Genomic DNA, 27,064 nt, shown 5'->3' with positions numbered 1-27,064 from the left:
CACAGGCGCCCTGGATCGGAGTTCGTGTTCCCGGTGTACTCAGTCCATCTCCTGTCTCTGTGCTTGCACACGTGTGACAGCCCCACTTCTTTGATTCCCCCAAAGCACCACGTAAACGCTGTGCTTGTGTGGAGTTGACTATATTGTGAAGTAATTTGGGGGATTCTTTTATCAGATGAAGCACAGCAAACCATTTAAAAATTAGTATTAGACAATTCTGCTTTTACAAAGTCCGTTAGCCCTTCCTGCCACCCAAAATTTTAATTCTTTTTGCCTCTTTCCTCATTCCTTCTCTGTCCCTTCCTCTCCTTCTACTCTACCCCATTCTTCTTAAGGCTTCTGACTGTCTCTGAGGCACGTAAGAATACTACAAATGTCTTTCATTTCTTTATGCATGTAATTCAACCTTCCCTTTTTTCTGCCTTCTCTTTCTAGATCATGTTGATGGAGCCTAACTCTAACCCACAAGTGGAATTTCAAGATGTTTACATTTAAAAAATAGTAAAAGACAGTTCTGTAGGGCTGCCATAACAATTTACTACAAACTTGATGTCTTAAAACAACAGAAATGTATTTGCTCATGGTACCTCAAGCCAGGAGTCTGAAATCAAGGTTGTGGGTAGAGCCACTCTCCCTCCAGAGGCGCTTAGAGAGATTCCATTCCTTTCCCCTTCCAGCTTCTGGTGGTTGCCACCATTCCTTGGCTTAAGGTCACATCACTCTGATCTCTGCCTTCATCTTCACACCACCTTGTCCTCTGCATGTCTGTGTCTCTCCGCCTCTCACTTGTTAGGAACATGTGACTGCATTTAGATCTGGATGCTCAAGGATAAACTACTCTCAAGATTTTTAACTCAATTATGTCTTTTGCCGTATCAGATAATATTCACAGCTTCCTGGGATTAGGAAGTGAATATATCTTGTAGGGGCATTTTTTTCTGCCTACCACAGGCAGCCTTCTGTCTTTCCCTTAAAGGAATTTTCCAAATCTTCCCTTTTGTTTAGAAAATAAACTATCCAACATCTGGAGTCTTAGGATCCCCTTGGTAGGAAAGATTTGCTTTGTCAGCAACTCAAGAATTAACATCTCTTCAAGTATACACTTGAAACATTTATAAAACTTACCACAGTACTGGTTCACAAAGTAAATCTTAACTAGTAATTTCAAAGAACTGGTATCATGATGGCAATCATAATGGGTAAAAAAAGGTTACATTTAGCTATCCTTTTCTTGAATTTTAGTTGACATTAGAACTTTCTTTTTTTTCCTTAAATTGTAAAAGGTAGACCCCATGGTGATCTCAGATGCCATCCCCCAAATTTTTCTTTTGTAGAATTTTAGTGAAGTGTTATCTTTATATCTGATAACAAGGTATGTTAACAATATTATATTATTTTATATAAGCTATTATCTCTATCTATATCTAATACTTAATCCCCAACCAGACATACTTGTCATCCCTATTTTTTTCTTTTTCATCTTCCCGTAATGTAAAGCAAGATCTATGTTGGGGAAAAAATGTGAAAAAGTCAAGGATATTCCCTAGAATCCCAGCAGTGAAATCTGGGACCCTTTCTCTCTCTGGGTGGCCCCCTCACTTTGACTTCAAGTGGACTCTTGCCCTCTCTCTACCAAAACATCCTCAGCAGAAAGACTCAAAGACGTATTCACAGGGAAACGTAAATGACTGATATCAATACCATCCCAGTATGGGGCTCCTATCGTAATAGTGGAGTGATTATAAGAATGGCCTGAAAGTCAGAGAGACCTCATTGAGTCCTAGTTCAGACACTTACCGGCTATATGACATTGGGCATGTTATTTAATTTTTCTGAGTATCACTCTTCCTACTTCTTAGATTGTTGAAAAGATTAATGAAATAACTTAAAGAATTAAGCAAAGTGCCTAAAAAAGTACTCAATAAATGTTAGCTGTTAGCTGTTTTTCTTATAAACCAAAGACTTAAAAAGCATCACTATCCTAATGAAGAATTTCAGACATCAGGAGACAAGAGGACGGGAGGGACACTTTTGCAGGGAAAACTTTCCTTTCTTTCCATCGCTAAAATCCTATCGTACCACATGTAGCTACTGTTTCACCCTTTTGATTACGTTTACTATATAAAAATGTATGCTGAAGTGTTTAATATATGAAGGATTGTTACTATGGGGCAATAAGTATACTGTATGATAACGTTATATCAGGAGGCTTTTGTTACAATTAACAGAAAACTGAAGTTTGCTAAACAGTAGGGAGAATTTGCTGTTTCACCCAATCAGAATATCTGGAGGTGATCAGGGTATGACTACTTTGATTAGGGTTTCAGTTTTATTTTTCTGAGGTATTCTCAGCACTGCAGCCCTCCGTGTACTGGCTTATCATCTTTGGGCTGGCTTCCTTTTTGGTGGCAGATGCCTTCTAATAATAACTGGAGCTATCCATACCATTGACCTGAAATCCCAAAGCACTCTAAATGGACATGTCGTTTGTCTACCACTGAACCCCTGTGTCCAAGTGACTGCCACACACTGATTGACTAGAGTTGTATTCCTTTAATAACTATTTGTTATGCCACATACTTGCTTTCTCAAACTCCCTTGTAACTATGGCTTGGGTGTACGACCTTGGCAAATCAGAGATAAGTCCCCTAGAGTCTGAACCTGAAGCTAGTGAAAAAGGAAATAGGATATACACAGAGTCCATTCTGGCAAGAGTGAGAGCAGTGGCAGTAGCAGTAGCCAGTGACCAGAAATAGCAGGGGCAGCTGGAGTTCTAGTGCCAGCATCAGTGGTATTGGTGCAACAGGCCCTGCTCTGTGGACCTATTGATGGTGGCAGTCATGTCTTCACAGGACTAGTTCTGTAGCGCAATTTTGGCCATGGTTCCCAGCTGCATGGCCTGCAAGGCTTCTTCTCTCCTAGAGATTTATAATAAATCATTATGCAATTTTTCATTTTGTATTAGCCTGACTTCGTTTCTGTTGTTTGGAACTAAAAAACCTTACTGATCCAGTACCCATCCCTGAGTTAGTGACTGGGGAATGGCATCACCCTGATTGTTCTAGACCAGTCAGGGCCCATCCCTGGAGCTGGGGGCCAGATTAACCTCACCCTAACCACATAGCTGCTTTGCAGTGAGGGAGAGGAGGAAAGGATATTGAGATGGCCACAACTGAAAAAGAATATTAATTGTCTTTAATGTCAGCAAAGCATACTTGCTAACTTGTTCTTTATGTTTGTTTTCTTCTACCATTAAAGTAACACCAGTGACAATCTTTCTGAAACAGATGAAACTCTGATCATTATTGAAACTGTGAGAGAAGCTAGTTTATCAAAATTTCTTCCTGAAGATGTGCCACTTTTTGAAAAGATTATAGGAGATGTTTTTCCTGGAGCAACAGTTTCAAAAGTAAATCAAATTGCATTGGAGGTAATAAGACCTTTAAAAATCATCACAAATGATTTAGATGTAGAATATCAATTAACGTAAGAAACTAGATGTGGATTTAAAGTGTTACGTTTCTCCCTGAAATACTCTATTTATAATTGAGGGGATTACAATACTTGGAGATAGATTTTTCCCTTGGGGGAACAAAAAGAGCTTTCATTGCATCATGGCCTGATGGAAAGAAGAATGAACTGTGTGCCTTTAGGCAGGGAAGGCTGTTACATATTTTGTTCCTCAATTTTCTCATCTTTCAAATGGGAATGATAATGTCTACTCTTCCTATTTTAAACAAGTGCTTTGAGAATCCAATTAGATCAGAATTTGAAAAAAGACTTTAAAATGTAAATATTTTGTGATATTAAAATTACATAATTGTAGAGCCCTTTACTTTTTATCTTATATGTACAACTTTACAGTCGTTGCCTTAGTCTAGTGAGATCTCTTGTTACTATTTATAGCCTCCTGTCACTCTGCATTCTAGTATGTTGCCATATGGCCACCAGTGTTGCTTTTCTAAGACATATGTTTGAACACATCAACAAAGCCACTATTGGATCAGTGTTGCCCATAGTACAAGACCCAAATTAATTATCTTGGCATGTAATGCCTTTTACAATCTAGCCAGACTAGGTTATCTTTCCAATATATCCTATCCTTTTTCCTTCCTCCATCCATTCCTCTCCTCCATCTTGTTTGCATTCTGAATTTCTCCCTGTTTTCTGGCTCTTCCTAGGCCTTTATCAGGTGTCAGGCCATTAAACCTATTGATTCCTTTCCCTAGGACCCTACCCAATTTTTAAAACACTGTTTTATATTTACTTTAGAAAGTATAGTTTAAACAGCTTCATAATTATCTGTTCTTTAAATACAATTAATAGGCTATGTATGTAAGTTTATACCCAACAAGCACAGAATACATATTATTTTTGAGCACACATGAAGCAGTTACCAAAAAAAGACATTCATTAGGTGATGTAGGAAGATTTGGAAGAATTTCCCTTGAAAACCATCTGGACCAGGAATTTTATGACAGGGCAGCTCTTTCACAGTTCTAGTTTATTTAGAGTTTGTATCTCTTCCAGGGTCAATTTTGTTAAATTAGGCAATATTCTCATTTCATTCAAGTTTTAAAATGTATTAGTATGGATTTGAACAAGCCACTACCTTATAATTCTTTCAATTTCCTGTTTCTGAGGTTATTTTTCCAGTCTTTCTTTATGTTCTTAATTTGAGTTTTCTTCGTTTTACCTAGAAGTTTATCTGTTATTTTTTCTCAAAGAACAAGCCTTTTATTTATTTAATACATCTTTTTCTATTTCCAACTCTTTAATATCCATATTAATATTTTTTAATATCTTTCCTTATTCCTCTGGGTTTTATATTGTTATTCTTTGTCCAGCTTCTTGAATAAGATGTCTAGTTCATTTAGTTTATTTCCTTTTACTTACTCATATAAGTGTATGAGAATTATAAGTTATAAAACTTTCTCTAAGCACTGCTTTAGTTGCATATGCTGTAAGTTCAGATGTGTAGGTTTTTTGTAATCATTGTTTTCCAGAAATTCAGTAGTTAGTACTTCCTTTTTTTCCTAAGTGTTCTTTTAAGACAGAGGTTTTTCACGTTTTTAATTTCCAGGTAAGAGACCTTTTTATTTTCTGTTTTTGTTATTAATTTGTAGTCTTATTGCATTATGATCAGAGACTGTTGTCTTTATTATTTATCCTTAGGAATTTAATTTACATTTTTATGGCTTAAGATATAGGTAATTTTTATGAATCTTCCATATACACATGAAAAGAGGGTATAACTCTTATCAACTGAAAATACAAGACATGGAGTTCCATTTATCTGCATTTGTTATGACTTTGTTAAATTAACATTTGTTAAGTGAAGCACAGGGTGCCAGATGGTGAACCACAGTTCAACGAAAGACTACAAGAGAAATTAAACTAGAGGAGGTTGTTACTCACAGGTCCTGGAGCAAGTACACTGCACCTGCCTCCAGGAGCCACATGGGAGGTCAAGGCAGGGTGCAGGCAGAGAGACAGGCAGCACCAGGGTCACATGCCTTTATTGGAGCACATAGATGGAGTGATTTGGGATTCCCAGGGTAAGCCTGAATTGGTCAATTCAAACCAAAAAGAGCAGAGTTTTGGTAAGTTCCAAAGGGGTCTTATCTAAGGGGCACACAAGGGGAAGGCCCTGGGAGGCAGGGGAGACTATTGATCACAAGGGCTCTTGGGGAAGTCACATCAGGAACGTACATGTGCTTTTTACTCTGTGGGCTGTTATCTGGGGCGTGCACTTGCGTGCGGGCCTAGTGTCAGTTTAAGGCCCCCTGGAGGCCATTTGGCCGAACGTAATGGATGCCCAGGCAGCAAAGCCATCGAGTGGCTTAGCTAAACTCCGAACACCATTTTGTTTATCTTACTGATTAAGTTACGTAGGTCTCCTATAGCCATACTTTATTCTAGTTTACTTGATTTACCTTGGACTGAGAGAAGTGAAGTGATGTCTCCTATAAGTACATTTATGTCTACTCTTATAATTTCTGCTTTCTAATAGTTGTTATTATGTTGTTTGGTACATAAATCTTAATAATAAGTCATCATTATGAATTCTACCCTTTAACATATGGTGTCCTTGTTTTTCTTGTGTACTCTTTTTTGGCTTGAATTCCACTTTGCAGAATTCGTAAAATTTGAAAATAAAAGAATGTCTAAAAGTTTGCAAGACAAACACAATATAGAGTAACAGTCTTAACAAACAAAGTGAAATTCAAGTCAAAAAACAGTAGACAAGAAAAATGAGGGCACTATAGGTTAAATCATAAAGCATAAATTTTGACATGTAGTGTTTTGACGTTCAGTTATAAATATTTCTTAATTTATGATTTCTTTTTATAGCAAAGTTATTTTGTTACCAAATATGAGATTTTAAATTATCCTTTTTATTATTAATCTTCATTTATAGTTGGTTTTGATTGAAGACTATATGCTGTAATTTATATATTTATCCTTTTGAGATAACTTTTATTGAAGTTTCCTGTCACCTAATGAGTGGGTTTTTTGTAAGTGCTTCATGTGTGCTGTAAAATAATGTGTATTCTGTGCTGCTTGGATATAAAGTAATATACACAGTCTATTAATTTTTCAGAATTTTGATAGCTCTGCTTGTTTTCCATTGTTCCATCAGTTTCTGAAAGGGGTGTTATTAAGATCTTAACTACAGCTGTTGATATATCTATTTTCCCTGCGCTACTGTCAATTGTTGCTGTATGTAAGTTGAAGTTATAAGTTGTATATATATGTTTATATCTCTTATTCTTTTACCGCTATACTATATCCCTCTTTGGCCCATATGTTCTGTCTTGCCTTAGGATCTATTTAGTCACATATTAAGATTGTTGTCCAACTTTTTGGTGTGAGATTCATATCCTCAGAATTTCTTTTTCCATTCTTTTGTTTTTCAGACTTTCTGTGTCTCTCTGTTTGAACTATAAGTCTTGTAGGAGATATATTGGTAGACTTTGTTTTCTTGTAATACAATCTATTTTTACCCAGTATTTCTTGATTTTAGCTTTTTATATGCATTATAGATTCTGTTATCTTAAAATGCATTTGTTATATTATCTACTTAATTTCTTTTTGCTTCATTGTTTTCTCTCTTTTCCTACTCTGTGTTGGGTAGAGTGAGTTTTCTTCATTGTTTATTTTGTGTTTGTTCTATATGGTGCTTCTGTTACCTGAAGACTGACATTCATCATTACTAGTTCCTATTTATTTATGAAATTTTTCAATGTCTGCGTCTTTTCCCTTTCAAGACATGTACTGTAGCATACCCTTTGATACTCTTTGGTCTTCCCCATACTCTCACTCCTATTATGTTGGTGGTGTGTAGAATTTTAGTTCCTGGTTGTTATGGGAATATTTTTTCCTTTTTCTTTTCCTAGCTTTTTTAGACACACATAGACACAGGTGCATGCACACACATGTGACTTTAGAACACTGTAAATTAATAAAATATTTTATCAAACTTTCTCTCCCTACCTCTTGAAGACTTCAGTTTATTCCTCTTTCCGAGTACTTCCCCCAACAGTGTTTTCAGAATACGTTTTTGCATGGCAAAACTTTTGAGAACTTTAATACATGAGACCATTTCTGGTATGTTCTCATATTTGAATGACAGTTTGGCTGGATATAAAATTCTAAGTTTAAAGTTCTTTTCATTTAATACATTAAAATATTTAATACATTAAAAATATTATTCCATTTTCCTCTTGCTCCAGGGTCACTCTTGAGAAGGTCAGTAATATTTGTTCCTTTGTAGTATATCTGCTGTTTCTCTCCAGAAGCTTTTAAAATTTTCACTTTGTCTTCGATAGTCTTAGTCTCACTATAAATTCTTTTGTTATGACTTTTGGTATTCTGTTAGCCCTTTTAATGTGTAATCTTTTATTTTTGGTTCTCTAAACTGACAAGAAAGACTTATACTGTCAGAGTCTTTGTTTCACATGATTAAATGAGTGGGATTTTTCTAGACCAACAATTTGCAAGTCCAAACTTGAAGCTAAATATTAAGCGTGGCTATTTTCAAATCACTTACGTGTGTTTTAGGTTTTGTATATTTTCTTTGTTTCCTTATTTTAATGAAAATGCAATTTGATTTTTTTTTCCTTTTTGCTCTGTGTGATTTCCAGGAGAAATACAGTGGATATTTATGTCAAAGCTATTGCATACATTTTGAAGATTTACATTTACATTTTGAGGATTTTCCCTTTGCCAGAAAGAAAAGAAATAAATTGTCATTTGACAAGTTTTGCTTTCTCTGTCTTATGTAAGCATCCTTCTATCCCTCCCAGGCAGTGTCTACAAATCCCCTGCTCTCCTTTCTCCAATTATATGTTTTAACTGCTTCCAGTGTTACCTTTAACATTTTTCAAGTCACAGCTGAAACAAATGGCATTGCCGTTCTAATAACATTTCTACATGCACATTAATGGTTTTACTTTTGAACTTCATTATATATTTATCTTTTCATCAGTTTTACAAGTCAGTTTATAGCAGTCTGAGCTTATAGAAGAGTTTTCTTCATAAGCATATCAGTTTATTCAGCTACTTCCCCCTTTGTATAATTTTCCCATTGGTAACTATGCAAGCTGTCAACTGTTTTAAAAAATCTTACCAAATTGTAATATGTGGCTCATAGAAATGATCCGAAGATCATAACTTAAAGTTATGATTTTAATATTAAATTTGGAATAATCCAGTCTTTTATTTAATGGTGTATCTTTGATGGCTTACACAATGACCAGTCATGTATAACATACTCCTGTAGGAATATATGTTATTAAAGAAATATTCTGTAGATGTGCTGTTTATGCTGCTTGTTCATTTGAGATGCAAGCATCTGAATTGCGTGAAATAGGCAGTTGGAATCTATCCAACTTATTTACATTTCTGTCTCTAACAATGTCCAATGTGTGTGAGGGTCATTAACTCAGAGAAACCAAAGGATTAGCTGAGAAGTATTGAAACCATATCACAGAATAAGAGCTACAGATAGTTTATCATCCAATTGAATCCAAGGAACGTTATATACAGTCATACCTTACAATACTTTACATTAGGATTATGATTTTATTTCAAAACCTTGCAAGGTAAGGAGCTTGTGAAAATCCTTAGCCAGGTGGGACAACCTATCTGAATCTCTCTTCTTTGATTATCTCAGTTCTGCTGACCTTCTGTGTCTCCCATGCTGTCTGTCCTTATTCCACACCTGTGGACTTCTTGCTTGTATTCAGGAAGATATCTAGGCTTGTATTATTAACAGCAAAGAATTCCTAGCCTGTATATCTAAAACTGCTCGAAGTGCAGGCATTAAGTGGGCAGTCTCATCAACTCCATTTAAAAGAGCTTGCTTTTCGAAAAGTCCTCTCAGCTAATTTCCTACCTCCAGTTAGCCATGGTTTGGGAGCTACTTTTTCTCCATTTGTACAGTCCTGCTGAGTTTTTAGTCTCTTTCAGCTGTTTCTTTGTTTCATTATAGGAATGTAAGAAGTGAGAAATGGAATGGGAGAGGATGGTGAGAAAAAGGACAAATCCCACGTTTTCTGTAGGCATAGTTATCAGTTGTATCCACACTGAAATAAACCCCACTTTAGAAGGAAGTATGGCTGCCCTTATAATTCCTGTGTTAAAATATTGTGTCTTTCCAAGCTGTAGCTACTTCCTGAGATGTTCTAATGTATAACCACATCAAGTCTTCAATTTTGTAAATTTCACTTACTATCTTAGAATATGCTTAACATTGAAACGTTAGAATAATCATTATAAAATTGAAAACCTACCTTGATGGTGATTAGTTACACATTGATATAGAATCTTTTATTCTTTCAGTGTAAGATAATTAGACAATTGTGCTATGGGAACAGCTAGTTCTTAAATACATCTAAAAGCATGAGTTCTTAAATTGGAGGACGGTCTATGAATTTGCTACTGGAGGTCTGTGAACATAAAATTTTGTGTGTATTGTATTTTGAGGGGTAAGTAGTAGTTTTCATTCTTAGATTTTGTAGGATTACATATTAAAGGTTTAATTTGCAATATATTTTAAATTAGTGTTTTTTTTTCAGAAAGCAATATTTATTGCAACAGGACAATTGGGCTTACAACAATGGCCAACCCAGAAAGAGAAAATCATACAGTTTTACAATCAACTTCAGGTAAATGTAGAACGGCATATTAGCAATTCTTTGCTCCTGTGTTTTAATAGGTATGATCAAAGAGAAAAACACAATAATAATAAAAGAGAGCTATTATAATGTTTTTCTAAGTAAAGTGGCTTATTGATTAATCATTTACCTAAATTTGTTATTTGACCCCTCACTTTAACTCTCAACTAATTCACGTCTTCCTTACGATGGGGTTATGTCCTGATAAACCAGTCTTAAGTTGGAAATACATTGAATGCACCTAACCTACCAAACATCATAGCTTAGCCCAGCCTACCTTAATCGTACTCAGAACACTTACATTAGCCTACAGGTGGGCAAAGTCATCTTACACAAAGCCTGTTTTATAATGAAGTGTTGTATATCTCATGTAATTTATTCAATCCTATACTGAAAGTGAAAACAGAATGATTGTCAGTGTATTGGTTGTTTACCCTCTTGATCGCGTGGTTTACTGGAGCTGCGGCAGCATCATGAGAGAGTAGTGTACCATATATCACTAGCCTAGGAAAAGATCAAAATTCAGAGTTCGAAGCACAGTTTCTACTGAATGCATATTGCTTTTGCACCATCATAGTCGAAAAATCGTTAAGTCAGGGACTGTCTGTAATTTTTTTCACCTTCATCTCCTTAATACATAATTGTAAAAAATCCTACAAATGTAGTGCAAAACGTTCTGCGTTCCATTGCTATGCCTTCTTTGAATTTCCCTTCTCCGTGAATAAACCATTTGGAAAAGCATCAGACTGTGCATTTCTCTGATTACTAGTAAAATTGTACATCCATTTATGTTTATTATCCGTTTGAATTCTCTATGAATTGCCAGATTATGTAATGTACTCATTTTTTCCAATTGGGTTGTTTGTCTTTTTCTTAGTAAACATAATATGACTTTTCATTATGTATTTTTCTATCGTAATTTCTTTATTGCTTACATGCATTGCAAATAAATTCTCTAAGTCTTAGGTTTTTAGAAATATTGATGGTGTTCAGTTGTGGAGGAGACATTGTTAATGAAGTAAATTCTATCGATCTTTTTTTTATGGTTTATTTTTTTGTGTCCTGTTTTTAGAAATCTTTTCTATCCTATAGATATTTTCTATAATTTCTTTCTAAAAGTTTTAGATGTTTGTGTTTCCAGTTTTTAAGTTGTCTGGAATTTATTTTTCTTCAAAGTATCAAGCAGGGATCTGTTTTTCTCTATATGGATAACCAATTTTTCCAAGAATTTTCCTCACTGATTTGCTATTTTTGTCATATACCACATTTTCATATCTAATGGGGGAGTTTCTTTATTAATTTCTTCTATATTTTATTCTTTTGGTCTCTTTCTCTCTCTTTATGACAACGACACACAGTCTTAATTACCATAGCTTTATAATGGGTCTTTATATCTGATGATGCCAGTTGTAAGGCAGGAAGAAGTTATCCTTGACCCTCTTAGGGTACCTGGCTGGGTCTGAAAATTTCACTGACGAAGACAGATTAACAGGAGAAAAGCATACACATTGTATTGAATTTTAACATGTACCTAGGAGCTTTCACAAGAGAACAATGACCCAAAGAAGTGACCAGGACAAGGAGCTTTTAAATCTTTTAGACAACGAAACAATAAATTTGTGAAGAATTGATAAAACAGAGGGGTTTGGGCTAGGGGTTTCTAAATGGTAAGGAAGTAACTAGAAAGAGAAGGGTTAGTTTAACAAGTTTTGTTTATACAGCCTTCTCAGCCCCACATTCCTGGTCTCTGGTGGTAAGAATGTGTTTCCTTCTAGTACTGGGAGGGTACCTTTCACATGGGAGTTTTATGACCTGTTTAAGGGAAGAGTAGTGAGATGAGGAGGTCACAGTGACCTTCTTGCTTCTGCCATTAAAAAAAACCTCCTTCAGTTTAATGTATTAAGTATGCCAAGGTGCCATATTTTGGGATAGTGTGTCCTGAACTCCATCATAATCTTCCGTCTTTGTTATTTTCAAAATTCTTGGATAATTAGCCTGTTGACTTCTACTAAAAAAATACTGTTTGGATTTTGATTGAGATAGAATTGAATTACTAATTATGGTGAGAATTTTCATTTTATGATATTATATCTTTTCCTCTATGCATATATTTGTCAAGATTTCACTCTGCTTGTAAGCTAACAGGTTAGCCTGCCACACTTTCACAGTGGCAGAAAACACTAGACTCCTGGGTCAGAAAGTTTACTACTCACAGCAGTTTCCCCAAGACTTAATTCTCACAGGGCAATACAGGGTCAGGTGACACCTGCACACTTGGTAAATTGTTTCACAGGAGAAGAACACCAAGCTTAGGGACCCTCCAGCCTTAGAAAGAGATTACCAGGAAGTATTCCTAGGCTTTGCTTATGGAGACATTATCTCTCTTTTATTCTGGACAGCAAATAAATCTATCCTCCATCCTAATAGGAGATACTGTCTCTGTCTTCTAAAACTGTGTGCTGTACAAACATTTCTGAAAAGATAGTTCTAAATAAAGCTTTCAATGCCTCTGCTCAGAGGCATGTAGAAATGTCAGAGACCTATAAAGAATTGTCTCCCAACAATATTCATGCCTCATTTATACACTGTCTTGGCTTATGTGAATTTTCCCATGAGTATGCCACTCTGTTGATCACTTTGATTACAAAGTGACTAACAGGAGCTGGTACCAAATCCATCCAGATTATCTCATAAAGCATTTAATAAAGGCTTCTATCAAAAGGACTATAAACAGTAGGATGGGACAGACCTAAAATGTTGATCTCAACCATGCCCGTCCAAGGTCCCGGACCCAAACAGCTAAGCAAATTCCGTAAGCCAACAGAATCTACCTTAGAAAGCCAGGTGTATTTCTTCTTAAGCTTCTGTATTGTCTGTTCCTCTTGGTCTAAAGCATTAATCCAAATACAGCAAGGTTAATTCTCAATTGCATAGACTTTGTCTTGGCCCACAAGGAGGAAGTGTCTAGTGTAGTTCTGTCATCCATAACAACCCTGGCCAGTGAGTTGAGACTGATTTGAAAGCCTTCCAGGGTCAAAGTGATGTTTCCTTAAACACTGGATTTTTAACACTTTTATAACCACCTCTAAGGTGCAAAGCACATTGTTTTAGTGAGGGAGGCAACTTAATGTGTGGCTTCTACATAGGAAGTACAATCCTAAGGGTGCACATGGTACCCTTGGAAAGAAAGTGTTTTTTATAGTTGTTGGGTTCACTAAATGGGACCTACATCAGTTCGAGGGGGCAGGAAGACACAGGTTGACAGTGCCTCTAATATGGGCTCTCAGTTCAGTTCTAATAGTTAAGTCTAGTTCTTTATTTTGGAGTGACCACTTGAGGACAGTCAGTCTGATCTTACCTATTTGCCATACCATCAACCAGATGATATTTGTCTGCCTCATGGAGTGACTGAGCAATGGCAGTAGGTGCGGGGAAGATATCCAAGACTTCTTGAAGTGTTGACAGGTGTTTTGCCTAGGATGTGCGGTGGCTGAAGTCACCCCCTTCTGTTTCTGATAGACTTCTTAGTAAGGTTAAGGGGAGTAACAATTAAATCGTGGTCAGTCCCATTTGGTAGGGGATGGCAGTCCCAGCAGTCAGTTCTATTAAAGGCTCCTGCAGTTGTTTGGGATAGCTATGTCAGGGCATTTTCCTTTAAAGGTTAAAGAGAGAGTTCTGAAAGATGAAAGATCTTCCATACCCCTCCCTTCCCCCATATTCCATGGTCTAAGATGTTTCCTCCCCAGGTGTCTAGGTTTTTGCTGTATTTGCACTGCCACAAAATTGGTATATCCTCTTTCTGTCATTTCAATCATAATTATTTTCCGAACATCCCCTATTTGCACCTATACCTTTCATCCTGAAGACCTAGATGCAAGAGGGACAAGGGCATTTTTATAAAATTTAGAACTGTTATGTCTCCTACTTTGGCCTGCATGGGCCACTGTAGAAGGACTCAGCAGGCAGTGTACTCAATCAAGCAGTCATTATCCTTATGATCTAAGACTGTGTCAATCCCAGAGAATCCAGGTAACTGAACCAGAATTAAATTTGAATCCCATAGGCCCCATTTTGCAATGTGTACCAATCAAGGTGGCCTGGGGTTGTGATTAGGGGAAAGAAAGAAACACCATGCCCTGGAATGGTCAGGACTAAATCCTAAATTTTCAAAATAGGCCTATGTAATCCCTTATCTCTTTCATGCTGATAATTACCCAGGAAGCAGATGAAAGGAAATGATCCCTTTCTGGGGACACCCACATTCAATGACCAAACTTCCTTGGTAAGGTATGTGGACAAAGAAAAGATATGGGAGATGGAATGAGAAATCTTTTTGAGTCAACTTTTGAGAAGGCTGTTTGAATGCTCAATAATACCAGATGCCTATGGATGGTAGGGAGTGTGGAAGGTCCATAAAACACCTTGACCATCAGCCCATTGTTGAGTGGGCTCAACAACTTTTAGTGCAAAAATCAGTAAAAGATACACGATTGTCAGACTGCAAATGGTCCAGAAATCCAAACACATGACACAAATTAGTTTCAAGAGACATAATGGTGTGGCTGGAGTTAGCTGGTTGTACTGGAAGAGCAACGCCATAACTTGAAAGTGTCAATTTCAGTGCAGCAACACTGATAGCTCCGAAAAAGGAGATCAAAGATCTGATATAGCACCTTGCCAAGAGTATATGTGGGTCATTCATGCCCTGGGCAATGTGGCTTCCCCTACTGTGAGACAACTCTCTCAACTTTTGGCAGGAGTCATAAGTCTGGAATGCAGTAGTAGCCCCTGCATCAGAAACACACAATCCTTTTCTTTGTGCGGTCTATGATGGTGAACATGTTGCCATATCCAGTACAATCTTGTATGCAGACAGCAATCATGGCAATCTGGGAAGGACAGGCTCAATCAGCAGCTTGATTCTGGGTAATCTCATCAAAGAATGGGTCCTTACCATGGGCCCGTGAGTGACTCAGATAGTTTGATCAGCAGCCACCACTTGTTTCTATAGTTCACAGCCCCAAAGAGGATTATCTTTAATCTTCTAGTCTCTAGTTTTCGAAGTGGCAGGCCAAATAGCTAGGCCACTGCCAAAGCCCAAGAATCAAAGTTCTTTCCAGTGAGCAGAATCAACAAGTCTGCTCTTGGTTCTGCATAGCTGGCTCTGAGGCTCAACAGCAAGAGCCTTCAGATTTTAGCTTAGCTGAATCATCAGTAGACCAGACCAAGGCATTTATGGGAATCGTTGTGAATTAAGAGCTCCATTGAGCCAGCAGCTTTGCTTTGGGAGGTGACGTGGGAGATAAAGTTGCTCCAAGAGGGATAGCTGCCACTCTTTCAGGTAAAGCTATGATGCCACTGGGGCCAGGTTAGCTGCCTTCTTAAATATACACTTTTCATTTGACAAGCAAGGCTTTTTGGACCCTCTACCCTGCCGGTTATAGAATGGGACTATCAGAGCAGAGAATCGCAAGGCTTCCACCAAGGTACACAGATTGGAATGGAAGTGAGAAGATATTTTAGCTTTATCTGTATTTGAATTTTAAGGTACTTACATGATACAAACTAAAAATAATAATTTCTTTAATGCTATTACAATAGTCCAGAAGAGATGTTGAGGGCCCATTCTGACACTTTTTAAGAGCTTTATCATCTGACACTTTACCCGCTTGTCTTAGTCCATTTGGGCCGCTATAACAAAATACCATAGACTGAGTGGCTTAAGCAACAGACATTAATTCTCACAGTTCTGGATGCTGGAAAATCCAACATCAAAGTGCTGGCAGATTTGGTTCCTGGGGAGAGCACTCTTCCTGGCTTGCAGACAGTGACCTTCTCACTGTGTCCTCACATAATGGAGAGAAAGCAAGTTCTAGTCTCTCTTCCTCTTCTTATAGGGACACTAATCCCATCATGGGGGCTTACCCTCATCTAAACCTAATTACTTACCAAAGGCCCCACCTGCAATACCATCACATTAGGTGTTAGGGCTTCAACATTTGAATGTTAGGGGAGTGCAAACTTTAAGTCCATTATAGTTAGGATGGAGAGAAGATGTAATCAAGCAAAAGTTTTGTAAGTGAGGAGGGATGAAAAAGGCAAGTATTCTAATTTGGACAATTGGTACATAGTGGTTTTATTAACCAGATTAGAGAAATAAGAGAAGCAACAAGTTCAAGGAGAAGGTATAGATTAGATTATGTTGACTTTGAAAATCACATGAGACATCCAGATGGAAATATTTAGTAGACTATTGAAATTCATTCCGGCACTTAGAACCAAAGACTGGGAAAAATGTATACATTAGGGAGTCATTAGGATTTAGGTCGTAGTTAAAGATATTCAGATTGATGACATTGGATAGGGATAAAGTAGGAGAGAGACAGAGACAGAGACAAGGATGAATTAGGGAAGACTAACATGGAAAGGACAATCAGAACACAAGAAAGAGAAAGAAGAGAGGAAAGCCCAGATAAATTGTGTTACAAAAGCCAATTGTAGAGAAAGGTGCAGGAATAAAGGAGAATTGGGAAGTGAGATAAACTGTTAAATATCAAGAATTGAAACTTCTTCTTTGACATTAAAATTAGGAGATTTCTGGTGATTTTAACATTAGCCTAGTCAATAAAAACAGAAACGAGATTACAACAGATTGAACAGTAATTTGAAGGAATGGTCAATGGATATAGATAGATGTATTTGTAAATAAGAACCTTCAAGTTTCAACTTAACTGAACCATCAGTAAACCAGAAATAAACGATAAATCTGCAAATTTGTTTTAGGCTCGTGTTGGTGTGATGTTAGTGGGCCCAACAGGTGGAGGAAAGACGACAGTTAGAAGAATTTTAGAAAGAACATTAGTACTATTACCTGTTGAAGATGTTGTATCAATTGAACAAAGGGAATCTATTTCACAGGTAAATGTTCTACTAAATAAAATGTTTCTCTATTTGTTCAGATCTTATTTTATACCTCAGTAACATTTTATATTCTCTTTACAAAACATGTTCTTGTTAAAGTTATTGCTAGGAATTTTATAGTTAGAAATCATTGTATTGAGTGGGATTTGTTTTTGTTTGAATCTCAAATTGGTAATTTTAGTGTAAAATAAAACTATTGAACTTTATATTTATCTTGTATTTAGTCACCTTACTTAATGGACCAGGAAGGTTTTTTTAGGTATTTGAATCATATTTAAATGACTATAATTTTCTCTCTTTTCTAATATTTGTATGCTTATTTTATTGCACTGATTAACCCTCCAAGGCAATGTTAACTATAATATCTTTTTCCTTACTTTATCTGGGATGTAGTTAATATTTCTGCATTTAATATGATGTTTTCTCATGGTCCATGATAAATATTCATCATACTCTAGAATTTTTCTTCTGTTCTCATTATTCTTTGGTTTTTGACTCCTAGAATTTGTGAAATGATTTTTCAGCATCTATTTTTTATATATTTTTTCAGATAAGAAATATATATTTATTTTTTATTTATTTTTGTATTTTAGTTTTTATTTCAATAACATTGGATTATAACATTGTATAATTTTCAGACATACATTGTAGTATATTTTGAATTATGTGTAGATTTATTTTTTATATTTTAATTGGTTAATGTGATAAACTATGTTGATAGATTGAATAATGTTAAATTGTCCTTGAAATCCTAGAATACCTTTTTTTATAATATGTATTTTTTTATTTCAGTAAGATTGGTTTATAACATTATATAAATTTCAAGTATACATCATTATATTTCTATTTCTGTGTAGATTACATCATGTTCACCACACAAAGACTAAGTACCATCCATCACCACACACATGTACCTAATCACCCCTTCCATCCTCCTCTCTCCTCCCTTCCCCTCTGGTAACCACCAAGCCAATCTCTGTCTCTGTGTGATTGTTTGTTGTTGTTTGTATGTTCTACTTATGAGTGAGATCATACGGTATTTGACTTTCTCTCTCTGACTTATTTCACTTAGCATAATACCCTCAAAGTCCATCCATGTTGTCACAAATGGCTGGATTTCATCGTTTTCTTATGGCCGAGTAGTATTCCATTGTTTATATATACCGCATCTTCTTTATCCATTCGTCCCTTGATGGACATCTAGGTTGCTTCCAACTCTTAGCTATTGTGAATACTCCTGCAGTGAACATAGGGGTGCATGTATCTTTATGCATTCGTGTTTTCGTGTTCTTTGGATAAATACACAGCAGTGGAGTAGCTGGATGCTATGGTTGTTCTATTCTTAATTTTTTAAGGAATGTCCATACTGTTTTCTATAGCTGTGGCACCAGTTTGTGCTCCCACTAGCACTGTGTGAGAATTTCCTTCTCTCCACAGCCTCTCCAACACTTGTTGTTGCCTGTCTTGTTAATTATAGTCATTCTGACAGGCATGAGGAGATATCTCATTGTAGTTTTGATTTGCATTTCCCTGATAGTTAATGATGTTGAACATCCTTTCATGTGCCTGTTGGCCATCTGCATATCTTCTTTGGAGAAATGTCTATTCATATCTTTTGCCCATTTTTTAATTGGGTTGTTAGTTTTTTTGTTGTTGAGATGTGTGTGTTCTTTATATATTTTGGAGATTAACCCCTTATAGATATATGGTTTGCAAATATTTTCTCCCACTTGTTAGGTTGCCTTTTCATTTTGTTGATGGTTTCCTTTGTTGTGAAGGCTTTTAGCATGATGTAGTCCGATTTGTTTATTTTTTCTATTGTTTCCTTTGCCCAATCAGACATGGTGCTTGAAAATATGATACTAAGACTGATGTCAAAGAGTGCACTGCCTATGTTTTCTTCTAGAAGTTTCATGGTTTCAGGTCTTACAGTCAAGTCTTTAATCTATTTTGAGTTAATTTTTGTGCATGGTGTAAGATAATGGTCTACTTTCATTGTTTTGCATGTGGCTGTCCAGTTTTCCCAACACCATTTATTGAAGAGACTTTCCTTTTCCCGGTGTATGTTCTTGACTCCTTGGTCAAAAATTAGCTGTCCATAGATGTAGGTTTATTTCTGGGCTCTCGATTCTGTTCTATTGATCTGTGTGTCTGTTTTTGTGCCAGTACCATGCTGTTTTGGTTACTCTAGCTTTATAGTATATTTGCAGTCAGGAAGTGTGTTACCTCCAGCTTTCTTCTTTTTTCTCAGGATTCCTTTGGCTATTTGGGGTCTTTTGTTGTTCCATATTAATTTTAGGGTTCTTTGTTCTATTTCTGTGAAAAATGTCATTGGAATTTTGATAGCGATTGCATTAAATCTGTAGATTGCTTTAGGAAGTGTGGACATTTTAACAATGTTAAGTATTCCAATCCAAGAGCACAGAATATCTTTCCATTTCTTTGTGTCTTCTTCAATTTCTTGCAACAGTGTTTTATAGTTTTCACTGTACAGATCTTTCACCTCTATGATTAAGTTTATTCCTAGGTATTTTATTCTTTTTGTTGCAAATGTAAATGAGATTGTATTCTTAATTTCTCTTTCTGCTACTTTTTTTTTAGTGTATAGAAACACAATTGATTTTTGTATGTTGATTTTGTATCCTGCAACTTGACTATATGCATTTATTATTTCTAAAAGTTTTTTGGTAGATTCTTTAGGGTTTTCTGTATACAAAATCATGTCATCTGCAAATAGTGACAGGTTTCACTTCTTCCTTTCCAATTTCAATCCTTTTATTTCTTTTTCTTGCCTGATTGTTCTGGCTAGGACTTCCAATACTACGTTAAATAAGAGTGGTGAAAGTGGGCATCCTTTTCTGGTTCCTGTTCTTAGAGGGATAGCTTTCAGGTTTTCTCCATTGAGAATGATATTAGCTGTGAGTTTGTCATATATGACCTTTATTATGTTGAGGCACTTTCCTTCTATACCCATTTTTTCAGAGTTTTTATCATAAACAGATGCTGTATCTTGTCAAATGCTTTCTCTGCATCTATTGAGATGATCATGTGATTTTTATTCTTCATTTTGTTAATGTGGTGTATCATGTTGATTGATTTGCAGATGTTGAACCATCTCTGCATCCCTGGGATAAATCCCACTTGGTCATGGTGTATGATCTTTTTAATGTATTGTTGTATTTGATTTGCTAGTATTTTGTTTAGGAATTTTTGCCTCGATGTTCGTCAGTAATGTTGGCCTGTGATTTTCCTTTTTTGTGTGTTAACCTTCTCTGGTTTTGGTATTAAGGTAACTTTGGCTTCATAGAATGAGTTAAGAAGCTTCCCCTACTCTTCAATTTTTGGAAGAGTTTGAGAAGTGTAGATATTAAGTCTTCTTTGAATGTTTGGTAGAATTCCCCAGGGAAGCTGTCTGGTCCTGGACTCTTATTTTTTGGGAGGTTTTTGATTACTGTTTTGATCTTACTGGTGATTGGCCTATTCAAATTCTCTATTTCTTCTTGATTCAGTTTTGGAAGGTTGTATGATTCTAAGAATTTATCCATTTCATCTAGATTATCCAATTTGTTGACATATAGCTTTTCATAGTATTCTCTTATAATCTTTTGTATTTCTGAGGTGTCTGTTATAATTTCTCCTCTTTCATTTCTGATTTTATTTATTTGAGCCTTCTCTCTTTCTTTCTTGGTGAATCTAGCTAAACGTTTGTCAATTTTGCTTATCTTTTCAAAGAACCAGCTCTTGGTTTCATTAATTTTTCCTATTTTTTTTTTTTAGTCTCTATTTCATTTCTTTCTCCTCTGATTTTTAATGATTTCCTTCCTTCTACTGATTTTGGGCTTTGTTTGTTCTTCTTTTTCCAGTTCCTTTAGATGCACTGTTAGATTGTTTGAGATTTTCCTTGTTTGTTGAGGTAGGCCTGTAATGCTATAAACTCCCCTCTTAGAACTGCTTTTGCTGTATCCCATAAATTTTGGCATGTTGTGTTTTCATTTTCATTTGTCTTCAGGTATTTTTTTTATTTCTCCTTTGCTTTCTTCAATGACCTTATCCTTTTTCAGTAGCATTTTGTTTAATCTCCACGTTTTTGTGGCTTTTCTGATTTTCTTCCTGTAGTTGATTTCTAGTTTTATACCTTTGTGGTCAGAAAAGAGACTTGGTATTATTTCAGTCTTGTTAAATTTATTGAGACTTGTTTTTTGGCCTAATATGTGATCAGTTCTGGAGAATGTTCCATGTGCATTTGAAAAGAATATGTATTCTGTGGTTTTTGGATGGAATGTTCTGTATATGTCTCCTAAGTCCGTCTGGTCTAATGTGTCATTTAAGGCCAATGTTTCTTTATTGATCTTCTATTGGCACGATCTATCCATTGGTGTAAGTGGAGTGTTAAAGTCCCCTGATATTATTGTGTTGCTGTCAATTTCTCCCTTTAGGTCTGTTAACAGTTGCTTTATATATTTAGGTGTTCCTATGTTGGGAGCATAGATATTTACAAGTGTTATATTCTCTTTGTTGGGTTGTTCCCTTTATCATTATGTAGTGCCCTTCTTTGTCTCCTGTTACTGTTTTTGTTTTAAAGTCTATTTTGTCTAAGTATTGCTACCTCAGCTTTCTTTTCATTGCCATTTGCGTAGAGTATCTTTTGCCATCCCTTCACTTTCAGAAAAGTTTGTGTCTTTAGATCTGAAGTGTGTCTCTTGTATGCAGCATATATGTGGGTCTAGTTTTTTATCCAGTCGGCCACCCTATGCCTTTTGATTGTAGCATTTAGTTCATTGACATTTAAAGTAGCTATTAATAAGAATGTACTTATTGCCATTTTGTTACTGTTTTTTTCTGGGTGTTTTAGTAGTTCTTCTCTGTTCCTTTTTTCTTCTCTTGCTCTCTTCCCTTTTGGTTTGATGGCTTTCTTTCGTATTATGTTTGGATTCCTTTCTCTCAATTTTTTGTGTATGTATTATAGGTTTCTGGTTTGTGATTACCATGAGGTTCATATATAATGACCTACGTATATAAAGCAATCTATATGATATATATTTATTCAATATAAAGGTAGACTCCAATAAACAGTGTGTATTTCAACTATCTTATTTAGATTCATTGTTGGTAATGTATTCCAAAAAGCTTAGAAAGTCAGGCTCTCAGTTATTTGGATTTTTGTCAGTTAGTGTGCAATATCCTACTTCAAAATCATTCATGTGGCAGTTCTCTATCCTTTTCTCTGTCTGAACATTGTGCCATATGTACTTTGATTATTTTTTCTACACTAAATATATTTTGAAATAATTGAGATAGTACAGTGTATAAATAATCTCAATTTTTCTAATGTTCACATTTTCCCCTAATTGTATATGCTGAGAATTAATCCCATATCAGTAAAGACTTCTCATAATATCATTTCAATGATTGTATTCTATGTATATGACTATACTATAATTTATTTAATGACTCATATTTAATATTTTTAAATTTTTAGTTTTTTAAATATAATTATAATAAATATGTTTAGGCTGGTGGCAGAACCTTAGGTAATGGAATTGTTTTGATCTTCCTCCTTAGTTCATGACTTTGTCCTAGTTGGTCTCTTCAAGACCTTCCCTTTATTTTATTTTAGTTATTTCAACTTAGTTTATTTCCTAATCTTCACTTCTTTTCTTTCTTCTTCATAGGAATGCTCTCTAATGTTTTTCTATGTGCCCTTATTCACATTTGTCTCCTTTGAAAATGTCTACCCAGGAATGGGATTGGTCTGTGGTAGGGTATAATTTAACCATGTACCGCAAGGTGAAATTCACATATCATATAATTAACCATTTAAAGGTGTACAATTCAGTGGCATTTAGTGCATTCATAATATTGTGCAATCACTACCTTTTTCTAGTTTCACAACTTTTTCATCACCCCAGGAGAACACCTCCCCACCAATTAAGAAATCATTCCCCATTACCTTCTCTCTTCATTCCCTGGAAACCACTGATTGGCTTTCTGTCTCTATAGGTTTGCCTATTCAGGATGTTTCATATAAAGGGAATCAGAACATGTAACCTCTTGTGTCTGGCTCCTTTCATTTAGCATATGTTTATGAGGTTCATCAAAGTTGTAGTATGTATCATTTTATAGCTGAATAATATTCCATTATAGGGAATATTTGTTTATCCATCATCACAATTTATTTATCTTTTCATTCATCCCTTGATGGATATTTGGGTTGTTTCCCTCTTTTAGCCCTTATGAATAATGCCACTATAAATATTTGTTTATAAGTTTTTATGTGGACTTATGTTTTTATTTCTTTTGGATATATACCTAGGTGTACAGTTGCTGGGTCATATGGTAATTCTGTGTTTAACTTTTTGAGTTAGCACCAAACTGTTCTCCAAGGAATCTGCACCATTTTAAATTACCAAGAGCAGTGTATGAGGCTTTTTATTTCTTCATGTACTTGTTATTTTTTTTTCCATTCTAGTGAAGTGGTATCTCACAGTGGTTTTTATCTGCGTTTTCTTAATGACTAATGAATGTTGAATACCTTTTCATGTGCTTATTGGCCATATGTATATCTTCTTTGGAGAAATGTCTATTTATATATTTTGTTCTTTTTTAAATTGGATTGTTCGTCTTTTTGTTGTTGCATTGGAAGAGTTCTTTATATATTCTGGATACAGAATCCTTGTCAAATATATGACTTGAAAATATTTTTTCCTATTCTGAGTTGCCTTTTCACTTTCTTGATAATGTACTTTGATGTGCCAAAGTCATTAATTTTTATAAAGTCCAATTTACTATTTTTTCGTTTGTTCCTTGTGCTTTTGGTGTCAAATCTAAGAATCCATTGACAAATTCAAGGTCATGGAGATTTACTCCTATGCTTTCTTCTTATAGTTGTATAGCTTTAGTTCTTATATTTAAGTCGTTCGTCCATTTTGAGCTAGTTTTTTTTTTTTCCATGGAGTGAAGTAGGGGTCCAGCTTCATGCTCTTGCATGTGGATATCCAGTTGTCCTGGCAACATTTGTTAAAGAGACTATTATTCTTTTCCTCACTGAATGGTCTTGATGTTTTTGTTGAAAATCAATTGGCCATAGATGTTTATGTTTATTTCTGGACTCTCAGTTGTATTCCATTGTTCTATATGTGTATCCTTATGCCAGGATATATGTAATTTGATTATTATAGTTTTATAGTAAGTTTTGAAATTAGGAAATGTGAGTCCTCCAACTTTGTTTTTCTTTTTGAGTATTGTTTTGGTTATTTGAGGCCCCTTGCATTCCATATGAATTTGAGCGTTGGCTTTGCCATTTCTGCAAAAAAGGCCATTGGAATATTGATAGGGGTACACTGAATATGTAGATCACTTTAGGGAATATTACCATCTTAAGAATACTAAGTTTTGCAATCCATGAATATGGGGTGTCTTTCCATTTTTAGATCTTTAATTTCTTTCATCAAGCAAGAATTTTTTTTCTTTTTTATAGTTTTTAGTATACAAGTCTTTCTCTTACTTGGTTAAATTTATTCCAAAGCATTTTGTTTTTTGGATGCCATTATAAATGGAATTGCTTTCTTAATTTCATTTTTGGATTGTTCGTTGCTGCTATATCAAAACACAACTGATTTTTGTGTGTTGATCTTGTACCCGGCAAATGTGCTGATTCACTTATTAGTTCAAGTAGTTGTTTTCTGGATTGTTTGGGATTTTCTATATATGGAATCATGTCATATTTAAACAGAGATAATTTTACTTCTTCCTTTAAAATTTGGATGCTTATTATTTCTTTTCTCACCTAATAGCCAGGCTTGGACTTTCAGTACAGTGTTTACTAGCAATGATGAAAGCAAGAATCATTGCTTTGTTCCTGATTTTAGGGGGAAAACTTTCAGTCTTTCACCATTGAATATGATCTTATCTGTCAGTTTTTCATAAATACCACTTAACATGTTAAGGAAGTTTCCTTCTATTGCTAGTTTGCCTAGTGTTTTTATCATGAAATAGTGTGAAATTTTATCAGATACTTTTTCTCCCTCTCTTGATATGATCATGTGGCTTATTTCCTTTGTTCTTTTCATGTGATGTATTACATTGATTGATTTTGTTATGCTTACCACTCTTGCATTCCTGGGATAAATCTCACTTGGTCATGGTTTATAGTCCTTTAAATGTGCTGTTGGATTCAGTTTCCTAGCACTTTTTCGAGGATTTTGCATCTATAGTCATAAGGGATATTGGTCTGTAGTTTACTTTTCTTGTTGTATCTTTGGGTTTGGTATCAGGATAATGCTGGCCTCATAGAATGTATTAGGAAGTATTCCTTCCTTTTCCATTTTTGATTAAGAATTTAAGTAATATTGGTGTTAATTCTTCTTTAAATGTTTGGTAGAATTCATCTACCATCTGGGTTTGGACTTTTCTTTGTTGGAGGTTTTCGATTACTGATTCAACCTCTTGTTATAGATCTTTTGAGATTTTCCATTTTTCTTGAGTCAGTTTTGGTAATTTTGGTGTTTCTAGGAATTTGTCTGTTTCATCTAGGTTATATAATTTGTTGGCATACAATTGTTCGGAGTGTTTTCTTATAATATTTTTAATTTCTGTAAGGCAATAGTAATGTCCATACTTTTGTTTCTGATATTATTTATTTGTATCTTTTTAATTTTTTTCTTAGTCAATCTGGCTAAAAGTTTGTCAATTTTGTTGATCTTTTCCAACAACCAACCTTTGGTCTTAATGGTTCTGTCTTTTGTTTTTCTACCCTCTATTTTGTTTGTCTCTTCTCTAATCATTATTATTTCTTTCCTTTTTCTGGCTACGGGTTCGGTTTGCTCTTCTTTTTCTAGTTCCTGATGACATAAAATTAGATTATTGATTTTAGATTTTTCTTCTTTTTTAACGTGGATGTTTATAGCCGTAATTTTTGCTTTTTGCACTACTTTCACTGCATCCCATAAGCTTTGATATGTTGTGCTTTCATTTTCATTCATCTCAGTTCTCAAGCTTTTTCTCCTGTGACCTATTGGTTGTTTAAGAGTGTACTGTTTAATTTTTATGTATTTGCAAATTTTCCAATTTTTCTTCTGTTACTGATTTCTAGTTTCATTTTCTTGTGGTTGAGAAGGTACTTTGTATGATTTCAGTATTTTAAAATTTATTAAGAGTTGTTTTATGGATGCTCCTCACGCTGGGTGATTTCAATAGTCCTGTCTTCAAATTTGCTGATTATTTTTTGGGTCTTCTCAAATTTACTGTTGAATTTTTCATTTCAGCTATTGTATTTTCAGCTTCTATTTGGTTCCTTTTCATAATTTCTATCTCTTTATTTATATTCTCTTCTTGTTCTCATATCATTTTCCTCATTTCCTTTAGTTCTTTGGCCATGATTTCCTTCACCTCTTTGAGCATATTTAAGACAGTTAGTTTAAAGAATTTTATCTATTATGTCCAATGTTTCCTCAGAGATGGCTTCTGTCAGTTTATTTTGTTCCTTTGAATGGACTTTGTTTTCATGTCTCTTTGTGTGCCTTGTTTTTTTGTTGAAAATTGGGCATTTTTAAAAACAGCCACCCTTCTTAGTCTTTACAGACCTGCTCTGTGCTGTAGTAGTGCACACAGACCTGTGCTGTGTGAAGTAGTTCTTCACTGATTATCTGGGACTTCTCTGAGCCTAAGGATCAGCCTGAGATGAAAGTTTAAGGTCTTCTCAGGTCTTTTCTGTGCATGTATCTTGACTGGGCCTGTGTGTGACTTTCACAATACACAGCTGCATTTGAATGTCTTAATTTCCCAAAGTTTCCTACCCTAGCTTCTCCCTAGGCCATATATTGTCTGTTGTATGTCTCCATCCATGATCTCTTGACTTAGGTTTCTGTGGGTCCCACAGCTTTCACCAGAAGTGCCTGCCACTTTTCTTGCCTGAGATCCAAGTTGAGTGGAACAGACACCAGTTCTTTAGGCAGCCCCCAGAC

General features: G+C 35.3%; 1 protein-coding gene across 1 annotated transcript in view; it reads left to right on the top strand.

The window, feature by feature from the left end:
- The window catches only part of DNAH14 (dynein axonemal heavy chain 14), a 417,001-nt gene that overhangs the window by 208,902 nt on the left and 181,035 nt on the right, over window positions 1-27,064 (top strand). Inside the window, exons 35-37 of the mRNA XM_023632738.2 lie at window positions 3,259-3,430; window positions 10,083-10,172; window positions 16,965-17,099. Of these exons, the coding sequence (XP_023488506.2) occupies window positions 3,259-3,430; window positions 10,083-10,172; window positions 16,965-17,099 (397 nt within the window). The remainder of the gene's footprint in view (window positions 1-3,258; window positions 3,431-10,082; window positions 10,173-16,964; window positions 17,100-27,064) is intronic.

Source organism: Equus caballus, chromosome 30, assembly GCF_041296265.1.
Source record: "Equus caballus isolate H_3958 breed thoroughbred chromosome 30, TB-T2T, whole genome shotgun sequence".
Taxonomy (NCBI): Eukaryota; Metazoa; Chordata; class Mammalia; order Perissodactyla; family Equidae; genus Equus; species Equus caballus.
Note: the sequence above shows the minus strand (reverse complement) of the source record. Positions and strands in the feature narration are given on the sequence as shown.